The sequence below is a fragment of the Salminus brasiliensis genome, chromosome 8, assembly GCF_030463535.1.
Source record: "Salminus brasiliensis chromosome 8, fSalBra1.hap2, whole genome shotgun sequence".
Lineage (NCBI taxonomy): Eukaryota > Metazoa > Chordata > Actinopteri > Characiformes > Bryconidae > Salminus > Salminus brasiliensis.
In genome coordinates, this window is record NC_132885.1 from 22,618,593 (window position 1) to 22,640,712 (window position 22,120).

General features: G+C 42.6%; 1 protein-coding gene across 1 annotated transcript in view; it reads right to left on the reverse strand.

Moving 5' to 3' along the window:
• The window catches only part of gli2a (GLI family zinc finger 2a), an 80,416-nt gene that overhangs the window by 15,879 nt on the left and 42,417 nt on the right, over window positions 1-22,120 (reverse strand). The window contains exons 3-5 of the mRNA XM_072686140.1: window positions 21,748-21,850; window positions 11,102-11,304; window positions 7,603-7,794 (exon numbers count right to left, since the gene is read on the reverse strand). Coding sequence (XP_072542241.1) covers window positions 7,603-7,794; window positions 11,102-11,304; window positions 21,748-21,850 — 498 coding nt within the window. The remainder of the gene's footprint in view (window positions 1-7,602; window positions 7,795-11,101; window positions 11,305-21,747; window positions 21,851-22,120) is intronic.

Genomic DNA, 22,120 nt, shown 5'->3' on the forward strand with positions numbered 1-22,120 from the left:
CTTACGCAAAACCCAGATCGCAATAGAACAGATGCAGATAAATATAAACACAGTAAAAAGTACCAAGAATTTCTCATTTTGAAGAAAGTAGCAGAGATCTTGTGAACAAGTTTAATGAACAAAGCTCGGTTCCAGTTTTCTCCTGGATGCCCCCATCGGCCAGCTGTGAATGTGTTCAATTCCATCACCTGATTTACCAAACCAGGTGTTGGATAATAATAGAGTAATAATAATAGTAATAATAGACTCCTATGAGGAGATCTTTAGAGATGTTTTATTGAACACAGTGATGCTAATGTTATATATATTATTGTAATATAAAATGTATGGATGCAATTGGACATTTTTCACAGGTGCCTAAAACTTTTGCATGGTACAGTATTTATCAAATTATATATGTGTAGGTCACAAAAAAACTGTATCTTCAAAATGGTAACTTTACAATAAAAGGAAAAAAACGTAATGTTCAATTGAAAGTCAATGTAAGTAGGTAATTTTAATATTTGAAAATGTATTTTGGAGCATTTCTATTGGTCCATTCACAATGGACACACTTTAAAGTATCGGATTTAAATGAAGCCAAAAAGTAAAAAACAGCAAAAATGGAGAGTTTTGTGCGTGACAACAACAATTTACAACATCCTCTATTACAAAAGTTCTCCGTAATATGGGCCCAGTCATGTATTTTATGGCATGAGCTCCATTTCTCTGTTGTTTTATTACAAATCTTTCACATATAACATGTAAAGCACATGCGACAAAACACCAAGGCTATCCAACTGCAGAGAATTGTTGAGGTATTTATGAAAGAGCTGGCAAAGACAACAAACACATCCCCAGAATTCTCCTCTGTGAAGATGATAAACGTGTCACGTATCATTAGCATTGTGTGAGAGTGCTGGCGTGAGGTGGAACAAAGTGCTCTTGATTTGCAGGCCTGCAGTCTGAAGTTGTTTGCGGACGACAGAGAAAACACTCGTGCCAACGGGAATTTAGGAATTTACATGCGCAGATCTCCGTCTTCAAACAAACAGAAGGAAGAGCTCAATATGGTCCACATTAAGCTCACCCTCATTCAGCCCTGTTAACCTTCCTCCTGCCACATTCATACGCTACAGAGGGTGACTGCTTTGAGCTGCTTGTCTCCTCCAGTGTGAGTGCAGCGCCTGGAGGGCAGAGCCCCGTCTCGCCTGCCCGAGGTCATGGGGGCCCACGCGCTGTGGGATGGGCTGTTTTTATAGGCTATGTGGCTCTAATTTAGGGGTGTGCAGGTCCCTGCAAGAGTGGTAAAGCAGATGTGCGGTGCCGTGTGGCTTTTGGGTGGCTTCTGCGAGTTGAAGGTAGCCCGTGGCCCCGGTGGGAGGGAGGAGAGGCAGGGCAGCTCTAATTGGGGAGCTGGCCTGATATATGGCTTTAAAATTACAGGCACTCTCGGCACGTTTACAAAAGAGGCGGCAATTATTGTAGGCATCTGTCGCGCTGCTTTAATTGGGATGCCTTTTGTGGAGGTTCGGAATAATGCAATCGGTGGGTGTTAATCCTCTGATCACCCCTCCGCTTCCAGACGTTACTCCATGCACCACTGGCCTCCTGGGGCTGAACTGCCAGGCTAACACTGGCCAGGCATGTCTTAACGGGCACTCATGGACCTTGTACCTTTTGTCCATTATGACAAGCTTTTGAAAGTCTGATGGGAGGCCGTAGTGAAGAGATGTAAGCTGTGCTCTGTTTCCTGAGACAGGGAAGGACTGGTGGTAAGTGCTAAGGCTAGTTTATGTACTTGGAGCCAGCAGCTCTGCCAACTATAGCTAAAGCAGCCTCTAAGACTTCCAGCACATGACCCTGAACCGAGGTGAAACAGACTTTTCCGAAAGCTATGGAGGCATCCTGGCATGAATGCAGATCTCAGCCCTGCCCTGCCTGAGCTTTTTGGCAACAAGGCAAATGTAGCGCTTACTGGAGTGGGCGAGGGTTTATTTTTTCTGGTAAATCTGACTAATGCTATGAGTGCAAATTTTATTAGAGAAGCACTGCAACAGATGTCCTCCGGGCCTCAGTGTCCCACCACAGCCTATAAGTGTTTGTGTCTGTGTGTACAGCATACTTCACTACTGTGGTGGAGTATCTGTACTTACATTTATTACAGATACTTCAGTATTTAAATTTTTTAAGTATGTTCCAGGATAGAACATTCTACTTTTCCTCTTTATTCTTCTGCATGTAACATAGTACAAGTCGGAGAGAATTGTACTAGCCCAAAGAACATATGTTGAGGAACTGAACTAGTGTCTCGGCTCCTCTCAAGGTTTCTTCCTCTTGATCTTGTTGTCACTGGCTTGCTCAAAAGAGGTTCAGACTCAAATCTCTGTAAAGCTTTGTGAAAGGCACTGTGCAAAGTTATAAACGGTCATATCAGAATATTACGACCACATAATTAATGTCGATTGCTCAATACCTCTCGCTGAACTCGTCATTCCCCACTGGCATCAATGGCCTGTGGAGCATTACTGCTATACAGTTCATGGTACATTTTCACTTCGGTGGCTCTAGAACATTCCAGGATGTTAGGATGCTAGTACCCTATTACAAAGCTCTTTTGGACATTAGTCAAATTGCATCTATTGCCCATGACAACCGTTTTGCACTCTGCTACAACTGACTGGTGTGCTCGCTTACTTATACGTGCAGCAAGCCCTGTTGTGTGGCAACTGTGACACTTAATGATAGTTTAGGACACTTTCATGATGTGAAATTTCATTTGTCTGCAGTCTATAAACTTGGACTGTGGAAATATTTCCAGCGGTGCCACATTTGTTCAATTTCCCCACACACTTAATCCAACAAAATAGGACTAATTAAGCTTTCTTTTAATGATACCTGCAGCTGTTCAGTATTTTTGTCCTGACAATGTCCACAGTATGCTCAGGAAAACAAATTGTGGCATTTTTAATTGTGATAAATTAGCATCATGTTGCCCACCCCCTAATTCTAAGAACAGCTTCCTTTAGTGCATATGTCTAAATGTACCATACTAGTGAAAAGACCCCCTCTATTACGCTCAGAAACCTCTGTCCTCCAACACCACGCTTTCGCCTGCAGCCGGACACCAGACGTTTGCTTTGGCAGCTGCTATTGTTATGGGAGCTTGAACGGTTCCCTGGTGGCTTCGCTGCACAAATGAGTTCACCATTAGCCCCACTTCTTTCCTTTCAATCTCTTCAGATTGCTATTCTCGAAGCATCTCAATTAGAGACATCGTTCCATCTCGGCCTTGTTTGCTCGTAGCCAGGGCAGGGGGAGCGAGGGCCAGCCAAAAAGAGTCAGCAAAGGCAAAGGCATCTGCTCAATGTATTATCCCAGTCTCTCTGGTATCAGGCAGTTTCTGGCTGTGATCCGTGGCCTTGCTGCTAGCGACGGGGCCCGCTTTATTTATTTATGCATTCATCCATCCACGCAGGTTTAAGGCCAGCATTTCCAGCCTCGTCTATTCAAAGGCACAGAGTGAGACCACTCGTAGCACTGCACGCGCAATAGATTCACTGTAGGTGCACACAAAGGGCCTGAGGAACGTGGCTGTTGGGTGGAAATCCCTCTGTCCGGGAGGGGGAATGGGGCGATGTTGCTTTTAGCAGAGCTTGTGCTTTCGCTCTGTGTGTCGTCCTGTCAAGCGCAGGGCCATAATTAACATGTTAAGTACACACCATTGGCACGGACGTGCACTTGGCACGGCACTAGAGCATTTAAGCAAGGCACACTCTCACGGCTGACGCTGATTCCTTTCATTGTTTTTTGCTAAGGCCTGTTGGGGCAAATACTCCTGGCGCCCATATCATGAGCAGGGGCTGAAGTCAAAAGAAGGAACTAATTAAATCTGTAGCTCATCGAATCAACTGAGTAAAAAAAAAGATTTACATTTGGGGCATTTGGCAGTCACTGTTATTCAGAGCAACTTACAGAATAGCCTCTTTCCACAGGCCCCCAAGTGGCCACTCAATCATTTTTTTTTTTCTGTAGAAATTATGGTGTGTTTAAGTTTTTGTATTTTGTTTTTGACTGTAACAAAATAAAAAATCTGTTCTCAGTGTGTGTATGTGGTCCATTTTTGTCATAGGAACATGCTTTAGCAAGAGGAACTGGAGCTACTAAATGTTTGTAATAACATAAATAACGCTGTCTTTGTTGCTAGATGCACTGTAAGAGTTTCTGAGTGACCTAAACTGGCTTGGATCACTGCTGTGAGGCTCTTAAAGGCATTCAGCCACAATGAGGTCAGGTACTGTTTCCACTCCAAGTCATCTCCAAGGTATGAGATGAAGCTTCACTGCACAAGAGAATGCTGTTCTACTGCTCTCCAGCCCAATGTTGAGGACTTTATACCCATCTAGCTGATACCTGGCATGGTGACTTCAGTCTCATGTGTGGCTGCTCCAGAGTTTCCCATTCTATTGCCAATGCTTTTCTTTATTATACAATCAAACACATGTTTAAGACATGGGTGCACCTGTAACTGAAACAACTATTTCTAATTACTAATTAGAAGGGGTGTCTGGATACTTTTGGACATTATGTGTACGATGCAGAGTGAGCCTGCTTTCCTGATACAAAGAAAAAAAAATGGGTTGAATAGGAAAATCTGAACCGTTTTGCCTAGTTTACACTGAGGCCTGCTTCTAGTCCAGTTGGTGTCTCAGCGCACCAGTTAATGTCAATGTTTTAACCCACCATTGCATTTAAAATGGCAGGCTGTCAGAGAAATTTACAGTGCTGCGCAGGTTGGCTCTAATGATGGTGCACAGAATTTTCCATATGCGCATTTCTCATTTTTACAACAACGATCACCATTTACAGGAACACCCCAACTTAAATCCTCTCCTCCTGTCGGCTAATAGTGGAAGGGGGATCGTTGGGAAAAACAAGGCAAGTACTCTGAGTTCACTGAGGACTCGCTCTTGTGGTGGGTCTGCTGAATTTATTAGTACATAAATTGATTTTTAAATATGCATATGAATTTTATCAGTCCTCCGTTCCAAGACAAACGGTGGGCTGTGTGATGCATATTTATCAGCCCCTTTGCCCTGCTGAAGGGGCTCCTTTATACGGAGGTCCGGCCGCCGAGCCATTAACTGGCACTCTGTCTCAAAGAGGGCTCTATGTCTGTGGGCCAGCGCAGAGAGGCCTATACCCGCCAGTGCCCAGAGTGAGACCACATCAATCCGGGCAGCAGAGAAGGCCAACGACGCGGGACGGGGCAGCGGAGAAAGACCGGCGCTGTGTTGGTGTTTGTGGGCGTTTGAGCAAACAGGTTTTCACTAGACAAACTATGGCTCGGCGGAGGCCTGGGCTACGCGGCCGCAGACCCGGGACGCTCTCATGACCATCTCATTATGGCCTGTGGATAACAAGCCGTCGCGTGTTTGATTAGCAAACACAGAAGTAATTGCGAAATGCAATGTGAGAGTGCTAGAGTGTGCGTTTTTCCCTGCAAGGACGTGAGGATCCATGCAGGACAGGCACGGAACCAGCGAGGCATAATGGAGAGGGATAAACTGATTCCTGTGGGTGGCTGGGCTGGATCACACTCGTGGCATATGCGTAAGAGCCAGTGCCAGCAAAAGTGCTTGATTAAAGCTGACTTTCACTGATTTTTCCCCCATAGTTCCCCATCTACTTAAACACTATTAGCCATTCATAAGGCAACACTTCTTTGGATCCATTCAGGTAGAACCTCTGGCCTGGATCAGAGCCAATGTCCTGTTTAGCTCCAGGACGACCCTGGCTCAACCTGAAGACCCCTTTCCCCAGCCTGGCTCACCGCTGCGCATTACACCATTACAAGTGAGGCCGGTGCCTCTGGGCATCTTCTTAACAATGCAACACTGTCTACCGGTGTGCCAAGCAGCAGTCGGCATCTTAAAAGATCAGGCACCCTCACAGCTACAGAACATGACTAATTGGATCACATTACAAAGCACCAGGAGAGTGCTACATACCTGCCATAACACTGCTTCAGAAACAAAGAGCAGAGATGAAAGCTCTGCCATAGCCTGCAGTACCCCCTCCATAAAAATCTGTCTCTCTTTGAGGGCGCTCCATTTAAGGTTATGGTGGAGGTGTAGCAAGGATGTTACTTATAATAACAAAGCACACCTGTTGCACAGGCTGAATTAGAGGCCCCAGAAGGAACATCTCATAAATTGCTGACTAGGCTCTTGTTTATAGACGGTTTTCACTGTGAGTCATGCTTTATATACATGTAACAAAACATCCTCCTCCATTTGAAGTGGGAACCTTGTGGCGCATCCTGTAACTCAAGCCATAACTCAGATTACTGGACTGCAACATTTGTATTACGCTTCCATCTTTCCATCGCAGCTTGGGGTGCGAGGCTGTTTTGGCATTAGCACAATCCCATCCCTAGCTCATTCATTAACCACTCGCATCCAGATGCCCACTGCCATTATTATCTGGGACCAGATGGGTATTTTTACTTTTGAACTTGAACCAACACAGACTAAATTTGGATGGAAATATTTTAAACGCAACAGTCTTTGACACAGACATAGATTTTTCAAGTCAATTCTTTGGGGGATAGGATAAAACAAACAAATCTGGAATTTTCCAAAAATATATTTTTTTAACCTGCAAGAACCCACACTCTTTAGTTTTGTAGTAGTTAACAAAGAAGTCAGGATAGTTCATTAATGATATGTTTTAAGATTAACAGCAGGTCAATAAGCTGCATTTTGAGGCTGATTACAGTTTCCTTTGTGGTAACATAATGACCAACAGGGCTAGCTTCTAATATCACATGAAGAAGCACTGTTAACACCCACTGATTCTTTTTTGGTCTAAAAGCAAAATACCACCACACTGAAGCATGGCACCCTTCTTCTGGACCCCATTACAGCAGAGAATGTTAGATGCACTGTGAAAGTTTCTGAGTGAGCTAATTGTTGGATTGTGGGAATTTGATTGCATTCAGCTACAAAAGCATTAGCGTAAGGTCAGATATTGATATTGGATGATCAGTTATGGATCACAAATGCAAATCCAAGTCATCTCTAGGTTATTAGATGTTGCTCCATCTCTCAAGATAACATAGCACAGTTATACTACTCCACAGCTGGGGGCTTTATATCTCTTGAGCAGATGCCAGGCACTGGGCATGGCGACTGCATGCTCATGTGCCACTGTTCCAGACCTGGAGATTCTTTGTTTCATTTGAACCCCAGCCTTTGTTACCAGTCATTCCATTTACCAGTCTTGGCTTGGCCTTCACAATTTCTATGTGTGTAATTAAATAGTTGATGCTTTTTTGTATAGCTTATAATTAACTCAATACATCTATAAAGACTAAGTGGACAGACTATAACTGTGTTTTCTATTGTATCCATTTGAACTAGCCATACATTAGAAGGATCATACAAAGAGAACAGTTCAGTTGAGGTGAAACATAAACAAAATCAGATGGCACATAAAAATAAGAACTGCAATTTTCATAAAATCAGCACCTATTTTAATTATCATGACATTTAATATCAACTATCAGCCCAAGGTGAATGGTTGAATGGAACCAACATAAAAGTAGGTAGATTTACTCACTGTCCACTGGGCTGATGTAATCAGGTAGATGTGCTGCCGCGGCGGCCGCAGCTGCTGCCCCCGTCTGCATCAGCAGCTCTCCATAGGGACTGCGGTGGCTGGCCATCAGGTGATAATACTCAGCTGGGTTGGTCCCAGGCGGGGGAGGGGGGAGTCCAAAGAGACCCCGCTCCTTTAGGTGCTCATGTGTCACTGTGCAGGGCAAGATGAGAGTAAGATGAGAGAGGACACTGGAAGGCAGGTGGTTCTGGGCAAAGGAACAAATTTAACTGACCCTTAGTTGTACCATAACATCACTGTTACAATAATAAAAAATATATATTAATTAACATTTTCCAGCTTTTTACATTTTGTTAGGCTATCTGAAAACATTTAGAATGTTTTCAATCCTAGATGAAGCCATGCAAATGGTTCAGAAATGAAAATAATGAAGTGTTCTTTAAGTTGCACTGCTGATAGACGCTAACTTAAGAAAGCTTGTATGTCAGAAATACAAAGTTTTCTAAAAAAAAGAATGATCCCATGTCTGCAGAATTCATAACCTCCCTGGTCACATGATCAAATAAGGGGACTCCCTTTAAGTGATGTAAAAAGGTGTTAACACCTGCACCTAGTAAACCGCAGTCTAAAGGTGTCAGGGGCAATCTGCATAAGAGATGAATTGTTTTGCTTTCTGCCTGGCTCGGATAACCATTAGCGCCTCCTCCCCCAGTTTCCTCTCCCTCAACCAACATGCTGGCCATTCAAGAGGAGAGAGCTCTGGCTCATTCCTCTTCCCTTTTGCCTGCTGGGCCATTCATGCCACATCTGATCTATCAGGGACAATTAGGGCGCTGCGTGGTAAAAGAGAACAGACGCGTGTTTATGCTGGATTCATGGCAGAACAAGGCCGTTTATTTTCTCCACGCTCGCCAGATCGTGGACTGCTGTCTCTGGAGAGGTCCAGTGTGAGACTGCTCAAGAGTTCGCCCCAGTCTGGCCGGCTGAAGCTAACAGGCACTAAGCAGGGAGGGAGGGGGTTTGATGACCAGTAGTACTGACACTGGGGACTTCCCCACAGTCTGACCAACACATTAGGAACTTTTACACAAAAGGATGATTGATTTGAGTGTGCTGACTGTTGTTTGCATACACTCTTAAAAAGTAAAGCTTCTAAAGAGATCTTGGTTTTAGAGCTCTCCAGAAAAAAAATGGCCATTGAATCTTTATATTATGTGAAGGCACTTTAACCCCTTAAACAGCCTATGGTCTGACAGTGGGCTGAAAGTGTTATTACAAACTTCTATTACCAAAAAATAGCCCCATTAGTTTGTACAGAAGTCCCCACCATAGTGTGTAATAAGCGTTTTTGCATTTAAGTGTTCTTCACTGTTACAAATCAACAAATATGTTTTTTGTCTATGGGGCCCTTTGATGCCAAACTGTATTTACTATGGCATAATGGAATAATGAGAGTTTGGTACATGGAAGTGGCAAACCGTGAACCTAAAACACTGTTGTGTCCTCCTTCAAAAGCATATCCGGCATAACCAAAACAGGGCTAGTAAACAGGCCAGTCTGGACATGTTATGTTTACACTCCAAAATTGACTTAAGCCAGTGAAATCTGGTAAAGCTGTAAAATCCGTAAAAAGCAAAATCCCCAAAGGCTACTGCTTCTAGCTGCTTCTGCATCTCACCGTCATCCACTCGCTTCAAAACAAACTGGGCTACTTCAGCTGAGTACCAAACTGGAGCTAAACACACATCAGAAGAGAAAGTATTTTTGTTACGGGCAAGACTGGAACGGACTGGGTAGTGATTGGGAGCAACCTTGAGCAAATCCAGCTACAGTCCCTTCAGCTAGCTAACCACACGTGCGGTACTGAGGGGACAGAACGAGAGGACAGCCACACTATCCGGTAAGATTCGGGAATAATTACAGTGTTAAAATAAATTTTATATATAAAAAAAAAGCTATAATATGTGGCTTATGTGAGCCGATTACAAGCGAATAAGAGTAGAGGTATAGTTTTTTATTGTTTTTACAAGCCCTCTGTAAAAAATCAGTGCGTTTTATTATGAGGCAAAATAACAGGGTTGTAAACAGGGTTGTAAATGACATGTCAAATGTTTTCGTCCATAAACTACGTAACATACTACGTGACTGCTTCTACATCAAAGATTAGGTTAATCTACTGAATTAATGCATTCATTTTTCATTTAAGAACCATCCATTTAAACATTCTTCGCTCCAAATAACCCATTTTTACCAGGTGTGGTTTAAAGATTACACTCTGTAAAGAGGCTGACAGCTGACTACTGTTCTGTACTGGCCCTGAGTATAGAAATGTGTTGAATAACTGAAAAAAAGCCGATATTAAACAATTCAAGTTTGACAAATTGATAGTGCTTAAAGGAGTCCTTTCTTTTGCACTCTTTTTGGTGTGAATGAAGGTGAGAGGGACTCTTTTGCTTTGTTAGTTGTGCTCACTCATGCCTAATTCCCTCCATTTTCTGTGCTTTTGTAATCGGTGACACAATCTTTTCCGCATTGCTTTTTTAACTGTAAAAGTACAGAGCCATTGTTGTCAACAGACTGTAGAAGGTGATTTATCTTTGATTGGGCCTGCTCGTCCCAACCTGTTATTGTAAGATTGCTGGTGAGAACTAAGCTGTCAGCATGGGAGTTAAATTTGGGGAAATTCTCTGTGGGCTGTTTTCTTTACCTATTTCCATGGTTTCCTGCTCTTTCCCACATGCTATTTAAGAGCAGATCTCCAGAATGTTTTAAGTTTCAAAGCGTATTTGACATTGGATTAATGACCACAACAGGGGAGATAAGCCCTTATGTAAACCTTCACATGGCAGAGTGCTGCGACAGTCTTTGTAGTGTCTTTGAGTTTGTGAAGAAGTGGAACCATTAGCTCTTCTTCCTTCTAAAGCGCAGCCTGCTGCTTTCATTTCAGCCTCTTAATGCACGGCCATGTACTGTAAACTCAAACACCATTAACACCGCCGCTTTGGGGCCAATGTATCAAAACCACAGCGTGACAGAGTCAAGCATAAAGCTACATCGCTAACCATTTATAAACCAAATGCATGTAACTGGCATATGCTCTCATTCTGAACTTAAATAAAGTTAAATAAATTTAGCATTTCCATTCAAAAGCGATGTCTTGACTAAACCATTCATTCAACAGGTCCTTTAGGGTTCCAAAAGTGATTCATCAGTTTCATTACGTCAATCACCTCTTTTCAGCAACTATACAGTAATTAACATGCAATTATATCATTGATTACATTTTAATAAATCATTATATTATTATAATAAATTATATAATTGTAATAAATTTAATACATTCAAATTACATTCTGTATTGATAGGTTGAATTTTGCCCAAAACCAAGACTGCTATGGCACCACTGCAGCAGAGAGGGTTAACGGAACCTGCATAACCACTGGGCCACCAGTGCCCCATCAAGCAGCCTCAAGGAATAATAATAAAAAAAAAACCTTACCATCGGCTGGGCTGAGGCCTCGAGCAGCCGAGATGACGGACAGCGGAGGGCTGCTGTGGACTGAGCGCAGGTAGTGCTCCATGTGGGGGTTGACGTAGGGGTGCGGCGGGCTGAACGGAGATTCACCCGTGGCAGCAGCGTGAGGAGACAACCGGATCAAAGAGATATCGGAGATGACTGGACTTCCAGCTAAACCAACAGGCCTAGAAAGAAAGACAGAGAGAGAGAGAGAGAGAGGTACACATTAAATAAGAGATGCTAGAAGCATTATGTACAGTACATACAAATGCATCTATTGTATATTAAATTCATATTTGCAACTGATTACAAGAGTGCAAAATTATCGTAATTTGGAGGATTATGACCTGGGCCATTCATGTTATTGCTCAGCACAGAAAACAACTGTCAGATTCAAATGATGTCAAAGAGTCCAAAGTGGCAAAATGGAGATACAAGGTTCTGCCATATGTTTATACTTTTTTAAATGTTTGTAGGGCTGAGTGGCTTAGACGTCTAATGTGCTACCACTATGTCCGGTGGGGCTCGGGTTCGAAGCCAGAGCCATGCCGTTTTGCCATTAGCAGCCAGAGTCAGAGTGAGCACAACTGGCTATGCTCTCTCCAAGTGGGTAGATGGTGCTCCTTTCATCACTCTTGTTGCTGTGGTTGGAGGAACTAGGGTCCCGATGCTTTTCTCCGAGCATGCCTTCTACCCAACAATGCTGCAGTGGTCGTGCTGGCTTCACATGTATTAGACAAGGCGTGTTAAGTTCTTACAATCCTAGTGTCAGGCGCATTGCTAGTGCTAAGGGGAGTAACGATTGGGATTAGTTGGCAATACCAAATTGGAAGAAAATGAGATAAATTCCTCAAACAAATAATAATAAAAAAGAGGAGATTAAGACCTGCTGAAAGAAACAGGATAGATCAGGCCTTTACTTTGTATGAAAGCAGCTGCCTTTGTCAGTAATTGTGCATATGCTTGATATACAACCGGAGCCACAATTAACCCACTGACCTCTGTCCCTGTCCTTTGGCTTTGCACCTTCAGTACCTTAAGTACAAGCAGCACCCAGTTAAGCTTCCTTTCAATCAACTACTATTATATACATCTTAAGTACAATGACAAAAGACTTTTCATCAGCAAAGAATGTAAGCAACGAGATCTGGGCACTTCTCTAAGATTAATCTGACCTAACTGTAAAAAAAGGCCATTTTTTCAACACCCACGCTACCTATTATACTCTAACACAGCTACCTCCTTTCTTCAAGCCTTGGGCTGTGAGCAAGTTGAGACTAAGTGTGTAATACATAAGCGTGGAAGCGATGATGTCTGGGTGGGATAGCTCCGGAGACGAGACGAGACTATTTAATGTCCAGTCTAACTCACTATCGTCTTTGACGGAACCAACTTAAAGAACAAGATGCCAGAATGGGAGTTCAGAGAGATAGCCCACAGGTCAAGGTGGGGTTATAAATGTGTCATCTCCTGGCAGGTAGCTGGGCCTTCTGCCCACCCATGAAAGCTCAGCCAGGAAATAGACTGTAACTGTAATACCTCCTGAAGGTAGATCACTGCCTCTGTCTGACCTCCTAAAAAAAGGCCTTTTGATGAGATGCATGTACAGATCTGACTGTGGCTCTGCTTAGCTAATTCGAGTTATACTCATTCATAGGAGTGTTTATGGAGATGGGAGGACACTTGCAGAGACAAGTAATACACTCTCTGGAGGTTAGGAGTAGCATGTTATACAAACATTCAGGTACGAAATGCGTTTGTCCTATGGCCATTTTGTTGCAGTTTCGCTTTATTAGCAAAGACCCTGGGATGATGAATGGATGAACAGATGATGCAGAAATGCTTTAGGATTACACCAGCCTGCATTAATAGTCAGGAAGGTATTTTCTGTGTTCTGTAAAGTTAGGATTTAGGAGAAGGTTTTGTTATATTTTTTTATTTATTTATTTATAAAGGACTTAAAACATGTTCCTTCGATGCATGCAAAGCCAGCCACCACCAATCACTACCTGCTGTTGCAGTATCGTGGGCAACAAGGAGAGAGAGCATCATCTACCCACCTGATGCTCTCTTGTACTAGGGATCTCTTGGCCCCCGGGCCATAGTGGTACCGCCTTAGAAGGCTGAGCCACTCGGAGCCCACCACTGATTGGTTATTTTGAGGATCATGTCACAGAAGCTGTATAGAATCCCACTCAAAATACAGACTGCGGCAAGATCTTTGCATTTTCGTTTAAACAACAGAAGAAAAGCCTCTGCTAGTACACCATCTGTAGCCACAGCTTTCCAAATGACCGAAAAAACAAATTCCTGAACATCAGTGGCAGTGTGCAAACTTTAACAAAAAAGTAATGAATGTTTAACTATCTGTGTCTGGAAAGCATTTCATTATTAGAGATTTTTTAAGGTACTATATTTTTTCTCATTACAGCAAAGCATAAATGTACCCCGAATTTCCCCACATAGTGATTAAGCTGACGACCTTCCGGTCCCAAACCTTTAATGCCCCCCAAATAACTCTGAATCAGCAAAGACATACTGAGTGTCTGACGTGTGCTTCTTTACTTACTTACACTGGAGCTACAAGGCTAACGTACCTCGTAAACATAAATCCCACCAATTAGCACTGCACATACTACATGCCTAAATCATCATACACATACTTCAACCCATGCTGTCACCTCTTATAGACTTGTTTATATGCTTTCTGTCAATGTATGACCCACTGTTATTTGTAAAACTGGACCAGTGGGCAGTTAACATAACTGTCAGGCCAGTTTTAACGACTACAGTAACAGAGGCTTTTACACCTGCTAACACATAAAACAGGTGTTTACTGTACTCTCTGTTAGCAAACGTAGAGCAAGTCACAGGGTGGCTATGGTGGTATTTGTGCTGGCGTTGATTGGGGGCTGTAGCGGAGTGGAGATGTCAGGCAGAATTAAACAAAGCTAGCCTGCCGGCGCGCTCACACTTCATTTGTTCCCCATCACTTTCCACACAGAAAGGAAGTGATCACATTAATGAATCAGAGACAGAGCTCTCTGTGAGGGTGCGTTCAGTGCTCAGCCTGGGAGAGGGGGGGTAGGGGGTGAGTACACTGATGTTCTGCAGATTAAGACATGGCAGCTTTCAGGCCATAGAAATAGTCACCAGTTCCTTGTTTCTGAAGAAAACAAAGGAGTGAGGGAGTGTCCTTAATTCATGCTGAGGGAAAAACTTTCACATTAGGCTGAAGAACTTACTGGTCTGTCCAAACATACTTGGCTGTAAAAAGTTTAAATACTTCATATGAGTTTATGTCGATTGCAGGAGCAAATCTGAAGCGCTTTCCTCAAGCAGGCCTACAGCTTGACTATCTGAAAGGTGCATCTCAGATGCATTATGCTTGGCACAAGCTGGCTTCATCTCAGTCGCTCACTTATACCTCCTCTGTGTGGAGGCCAACCTGCACACAGCCTGAGCCCAGCTCAGTTTCCAGTAAACGCCTGCAGACTACCAGGCTTGTGCAGCAGCCAACTTTCTGCCATCAGCCCCCTTGAAAGGATCGCCATAAAGACGGCTCTGTTCTGGGGGAGCTGAGAGAAAACAGACGCCCCATACACAAAACAGCCAGCCCTCCCCTCCATTCAACGGGGGGAGGGGGTGTTCTCAAAATTAACGTTCAGCTCCAATAACGCTGTGATTTTACAAACTGGCACTTCTGCACACACTGCTAGCAATTGGGCGTTTGCCCGCTTTTGGTCACAGTCTTGATTACTGAACCACAGTCTTCCTGACCGCCTCTCCAAAGAAACTGTAGTGGTGCAGGTGGCAAATCTGCCAGTTTTGGGTCTTTTAGGTGAGTTTAGGAATGGTATCTGTGTGCGTCCAGTCAGTCCAAAGTACAGTTCTCATTGTCATCTGATCTAAAAAGCTAATCAGCGACTTTCCAAATGTATTTTTTCTTAATTTAAAATAAGTTACATTAATGTAATTACATTTTTTACAGACTGGCAGTAAAAATAAAAAGTGTTTAGGTGTCTTTAAAGGGAACTATCACTACATTTTGGCCAAAATTCACAAAAATGACTTTAGAACAAGATGCCAACAAGATGATGCAAGACACCACATCGCTTACCAAGGGAAGGGAGTGGGCTGAGGACGTTCTGGTGATGTGGCGACACAATCGGCAGATTTAAACACCACCGAGAACTTGTGGGACTGTGTTGGGAAATGTGGAGAGGAAAAATCCAACCGCTGTAGGAGGTCTGGGAACAACAGTGAAGAGCCTGATCTTCTAGTGAAAACGTCCACAGTACTAAGTACAGAGGAAGCACGACCTAGAACTGCGAAGAACTCATCAAACCCAACTTTACTGTAACCAAGTACTCTTCACCTAACCTTAACCAGCACCTTAATCTACAAGTAAACCTGGCCTTAAGCAGGTGAAATGAGAAATCCTTACCATATCTCCCTTGATGTTGGCGTACTAGTTTCTTCTTATAAGCGCTGTTTTTTTAAAAGAGCTGTTTGTGAGTAGTTTGCTCAACAGTGCTAACAGTGGCGGGTGAAAAAACGACCAAACAAGTCTTATTTTTAATCTGGAACAATCAACCTATATGGATGATATATATATATATATATATATATATATATATATATATATATATATAAAACAACATTTGAGTAATTTTCTTTGACAGACAGTGTACATATAAAATAGTCCAGGGATGACTTAATGCAACAAACTCTGTCTGGGATCAGATTTTTCTTTCTGTCCCTTGCTAGACAGTCAGAAATGACACCATAACATGTTAACACACAAATAAATCAGGAAAACTACTGAGTGCCTGTTTGAGCCCTGGATAAAAGGCCATTATTTACAGCTTTCCCCATTGGGGACAAGTAATAGGAGGCCCTTCTGACAGGCAAAATGACTAAAATCATGTTGCTCCACCTTCTGTCTGACAAGATGTTACTTGACCGGCTTAAAGAGACCTTAGTCACGGGACAGACAGGACCATGGAGCATTCTGAGAGCTGGCGCTTGAAGATCCTAGGAGGCTTTCATCATAACGCCATGGGTGGTTCCTGTGAGTACATCCCAGCTGAATGGCAGTTTTGTTTTACAATCACATAATCTGTACTTTGGGAAGAGTTCTTCTGCACTGACACCATCGCTTTGAGTATCACTCAATTATGGTAGGCAATTGTTCTGGCAGGCGTATACTATATTTACTGGCTTAAGGCCTCAGCAACTTCTCCATCTTGTGTATCTATATGCACAAAGACATAGCTGTTAAAGCTTATACAATAAATATGATGTACAGAAATCCGACAGTCGTTTCAACTTAGGGAACACTTTGACTTGCGGGGTTCTCCTGATTGGCAGACTTCAAATCTCTTAATTGTTCTGAAATTCTTGCCCCCAAGCTATGTTCTGCACAGGTATGCTGTCTGGTTGAACTGCTTTCTGGCATTTATCCTACTGGCTGAGGAGATGAATTACAGCCAGACATGGTCTCGTCTGTGCTTCTGGACAGGCCTTAGAAGTTAGATAAATCACCCCAGGGTTGGTCAATTCCCACCATGGCTTTCTAGAAGCTCTACCACATTTGATTCCTGCTCACTGTTCCCTTCGCTGTATATGCAGCGCTTTTTCATGCCAAACCAAACCAACAACAGAGTGACCTGGAAACCAACAGGATTAGTGCCAGAGTTAAAGCATTAGTTACTCTTTTGACTGCGATGTGCAGTATATAGTTATACTTCTGTGGTTTGCTGTGGACATAGAGCAGGGTCAGTGGAGAAATAATGGCCTCGCCTGTGGTTTATTTACAACAGAGCATGATGGATGCCTTCTTCTCCTCATGCACATCAGCAATGCTTTTACTATGCCCCATTAACACTGAAAAAAGCTTAGCCTCTAGACCAACAAGAAAAGCCACAGGCAAAACCAAATGTGTCAACAACAACAGGTATATAATAGAGTTATCAGCCAAAAAATGAGTTAGGTGTAAAAACAGATGAAGCAACGCAACACACAGCGTTGTGTGCTGAGGCCCTCCTGTTAGGGTACTGCAGCGCTGTTGTGGCCTGTAATTCCACCACAGGAAAGCTTGGACAAACCTCCATACTACAATGTCAAAATGCTTTCCACAAATAGAGGCAGTCACTGAGTGGGAGGGAAGGATGATGTGTTTTTCTCCTTCGCTGTTGTTGTTGTTGAGGTTCTGGGAACGCAAAGCTACATTTTGGATGCTAATTACCACGTTTACATATTGGCATGCATAACTCACAATTTGTTAGGCCTACACTAACACAGTGCTCCCTCCCTTTGCTGTGTCTGTAGTGGTATAACTGTAGAATTGTCAGTCAACCTTTTTCCCCCTCAGAAGATTCCTGTATGCTTTGGAAAGCTTTAAATGAACCAAACGGACAGTAGACACAGTTTTGAATAGTGCACTGTTGTTGTTCAAGTCAAGTTAAATAGGTAGTCTGTTTGTATTTTACTTCTGTAACTCAATGCATTTTCAAGGGAAAGGGTCTCTGAGCTAGCTCAATCATAGATGGGTGTGTGGGTTAAGGGAAGATTAAATTGTTGGTAAAAGTATCATTTTTCAATAACCACTGGAGCTGGTGAGGATCACTGGTTCGAATCCTCCTTCGGATGTCGGAGGAGGCATGTGTCAGCCCTCACCATTCTATTATCTGAAGCATTACATGTGATAGGGTAGATTAACTAAAGAGTGGGTAGGTAATTAAAAGCGGTCACAAAATATGGAAAAACAAACATTTTGTCTTGTTTTTTTGGCGCAATATAATATTTAATATGATATGATCTTATATCAAAAATGGTTAATTTAGATTTTAGGAATATAAAAAAATATTCCACCATTTTTTCCATGCATCTATTGTATACTCAAGCTAGTATATACATTTAAACTGACAGAATTTCCTGGTTTTCAACTAAATCAATTCTTCCTTTTCCCAGTGACATGTTTCCTGGGCCACTGGCTGCCACACAAGCTCAACGCACGCTTATCCACTGCCTGTGCTTAACAGTTGGAGAGGTGTTCTCTTCAACTTTACTTATTGTGACCCAAAAGGTCGATTTTAACTTCATCAGTTCACAGAAATACAGCAAAAATAGCACAGTAACCCTGCTTAAAATATTGAAAATAATGTCTGATCTTTAACTTGCTGTGTTTTGTAGATCGGCTCATCTCTACTCCGGAGAAAATAACTAGAGCATTCCTTTCACAAGGTTACAACCCATTTAAATAAGAGTCCAAAAAGCATGGACAAACTGAATCTGTTGGTGAGGAGGTACTACATTACAGGCCCTCTAATGAGGAGTCCTACGGATGTCAGAAAGCTGTCTGCCTTTAGTCACGGTGTGAGCATATTGTGTGAGCACAGCTCGTTCTTCATACAGGGCTGAAGCCCTCTGTGGTCTCATTGGGCGGCGACTTTGACAAAAAGACCAGACTCTCATTACGTTACATGCAAACAATGATGGACAATAAGTGTACACTGCAGTCATGTTCAGCAGTCAAAGCCAAGACCCCTGACACTCCAGCTCGAGTGGATAACAAAGCACTAACCCGCCGACCAGTGACACTGCGCTTAATTCGCTGTGCAACGTACATCGTAATTAGGTGAATGTAGAAACAAAAGACAGCTACATCAAGGTCTTGATGAATTAGGGGGCCTCTGTCAAGACCAAGTCACATTAATCAAGGCAGCCAGAGCAGGACTCTTCTCCTCTCTTAGCTCTTCTACGCTGTGTGATAAATAGCTCTGCTGCTGCTGGGCGCATGCTACGTATCACCATCAAATCTTAGGATGTAAATGGGTTTGCCCAATTCTATCGATTGCCGCTACACCTTTCTTGGTAAAGCATAAAGATAAAGTAGGGCAGAGTGGGTGAAGTACAACAACTGAATATTTAAAACATCTGGAGAATTGAACCGAGCCTTGTAGCCCTTTAATGGTCTTACCAACAAATATACAGTCTACATTTCTGAATATTTCCTAGTTTCACAGCACCACAACATCAAGTAATATTTTTTAATGACAATACATGTAATGTGGTTAATGTAATGTATAAAATGTGCACCCATTCGCCCTTGCAAAAGCCTTCTCGTTCTGAGAGGTTCTGAGGTCGTCTTGCATTCACTGCTTTTTTAAAGTCTATCCTTAGACTTTCAATGACGTTGAAGTGCGGGCCAGGGCAAAACCCTCAGCTTGCGCCTTTTGATGTGGATCATTGTGAATTTTGAGAGATTTTTTGGGTCATTAATTCTGTTGAACTGTGAAATGTGCCCTGTGCCACTGACTACAACACAAGGTCAAAGTATGATTAATCCAGCCCTGTGCTTAACAGTTGGGCAGGTGTTCTTTACATGAAAATTTGCACCCTTTTTTCTCCAAGCATACCTTTGCTTATTGCTCAAGTTCTATTTTAACGACAACTTAACAAAAACAGCACACTAATCCTGCTTCAAAGGTTTTACAAAATGAGATCAGTTTATCTTCTACTCATTTACCTTGACCAGGAGTGCTCGAACCTTTGCATGCCACTGTAACTGTAGCATGTACGTGCACTTTAAGCAGTAATTCTTTTAGAATCCAGTTCCTCGCTCCAAGTTCTCCAAGGATTCTGGCAAGAGTGAGATTTCTGACCTCACTCTCATACACCAGTATTTCATTGTATCAGGTGGAGTTTGGTGCTGAATGTGTGTGTGAGCATGTGCAACAGATCTCCCTCATATAAAGCCCCACAAATAGAAAGGAGATGTCCGTTGGATGCCAGGATCGCAAAGCTGTCCAGCACAATGAAATACTAGTGGGGGAGAGATAGAGGATGGGTGGAAATGTTAACATTCTGTCAGTTTTGCACTAAACAGGCTTTCCTCCATCGGTTTTCACTCAGTGTTTAATCTGCCCTTTGCAGGGCTTCTCTATATAGAAGCTTTCCTTTCAGGTTTCAGTGCTGCTCTTGGAAGAAGCTGAGAGATCTCCCAGGCTGACGACAAACTGCTGTGCTGGACTGACATCTGCATGTTGTACTGGTGGCATTGTGGGGTTCAGCTAAACTTCATTTGGCAGCTTCAGTGTCTTTCTCTTGGCTAATACTAATATTTAACAAATCTATGCAGGTAAGTATCATACAGTATTAAGGGGAATTAATGAGTATAGTCTGAAAGCCGCACTTTATCCCCACCACACACATTCAGTACTGTGGGCTGCGTCGATGTTGCACTGTCCTGTCTGTTTACTTTGTCTAATGTCTGTTGAATTTATGGTATTTAACATAATGTTCTGACTACATGTTTGCTCTGTATCTGTACTGTATTGTTTCTGCTCTGTGTTGCATCATCGTCCTGGAGGAAGGTAATTTTGCTCCACTGTGTACTTGTACTCAGATGGAATGACAATAAAAGCCTCTTGACTTGACTTGACTTGAACTTGATAACTAAACCTTGACTTCATTGCCAATGTCTTTGATACCTGCTTTTCAACTACAAACCGAGCTGGCTGTGGATTAAGCCAGAAAGCCACAGTGTGAGGTGCTGAAAGTGGGTATATGAAGTGATGACAATGTATTGCAAACTACTTAGGAAGCACTAAAGGTAATATTATGCCTATGGAATGTTATTTAGACAAAACAGCAGCCTAGATTTACATACTTATTGGCTCACAAAGGCTTTCCCAATTCTGAAGCACTATCTTTAAAATAAGGGTGTTACAAAATGATCTTTTAGAAGACCCATTGTTGTTTCCATAAAGAGCCGTTTCTGTAAGAGAGATGTGGGAATACATTCAAATTGGTAAAGAACATTTACATGCATGCTGCCTGCCATCAGCAGCCAGATCGGTAGATGGCTCTTTCTCTTCCCCCATGATGCTGGCCAGCACGGGTGTCTGCAAGCTGAAGCATCAGAGCTAGGTAACCTGCGCTGTCCTCTGAGCGTGTTGGTTGCCGGTGGCGTTGCATCTGCAGCAGTTTGAAAAGAGGCGGAGGCTGATTTACATGTGTCGGTCCTCACCCTCCCAGTGTTGGAAGCATTACATGTGATGGCGGGATAAAACTAACGAGTGGGTTGGGTAATTGGCTAAAATTCTAAAAAAACAAAAAAAAAACAAAACAAAACAAAAAAAAAACAATTCTAAGCAAATAGAATAGAATGATTCTTTAGGTGTGTAAAAGGTTCCTCACACTCACATATCTATGACAAACATGGCTCTTTATGGAACCAAAGGTGGTTCTTCGATTGCATCACTCAATGAACCGTTTGTAGAGCGTAGTGTTGTAGAAAGTTTTGCTATCATGATAAGTCACAACACTTATTATGCAGGGTATAGGTACTCCCTCAACAGTAAACAACTGCATGCATCACCAGATGATTATAGACAGATTATAGTGAGCCTAGAGATGAGAGTGGATGTCTGCCTGTTCTGACATGATCTTATTTTATACACAATTTTTTTAAACAAATTCTTTGGTTTTCCAACTTATTTGCAACCCCCCCAAAAAAGTGAAATAGTGAAAAAGCCTGCAGTACTGCATATTTTGGCTTTATTTACCATGCCTTACCTAGTCTATCTAGAACCTAGTTTCCAAAGATTTAACAGACTTACCCATGCATTGCATGAAGAGGGTGTGGCTCATAATGGTATCTACCCTCATGGTGGCGCATGTCGATTGGTATCGGTGTGTGGAAAGTCGGGAATAGAGGAGGAGCTGTGGATTCAAGAACAGAAGAAAGAGGGAGAGAGAGAGAGTGAGGGAGAGGGAGAGAGAGAGAGAGAGAGAGAGAGAGAGAGAGAGAGAAAAAGAGAAACTTCAAATAAGTGTCAGGCTTTCAGATGAAATATTTTCAAAGGAGGAAACAGGGCCTACAATGCCGATCACATGAATTTCAGAGGCGGCAAGGCAGTTTTGTGCAAGATATTGGCAGTATCATACAAGAGAAATGGGATAAATAAATAATCAAAGTAACTTGGAGAAATC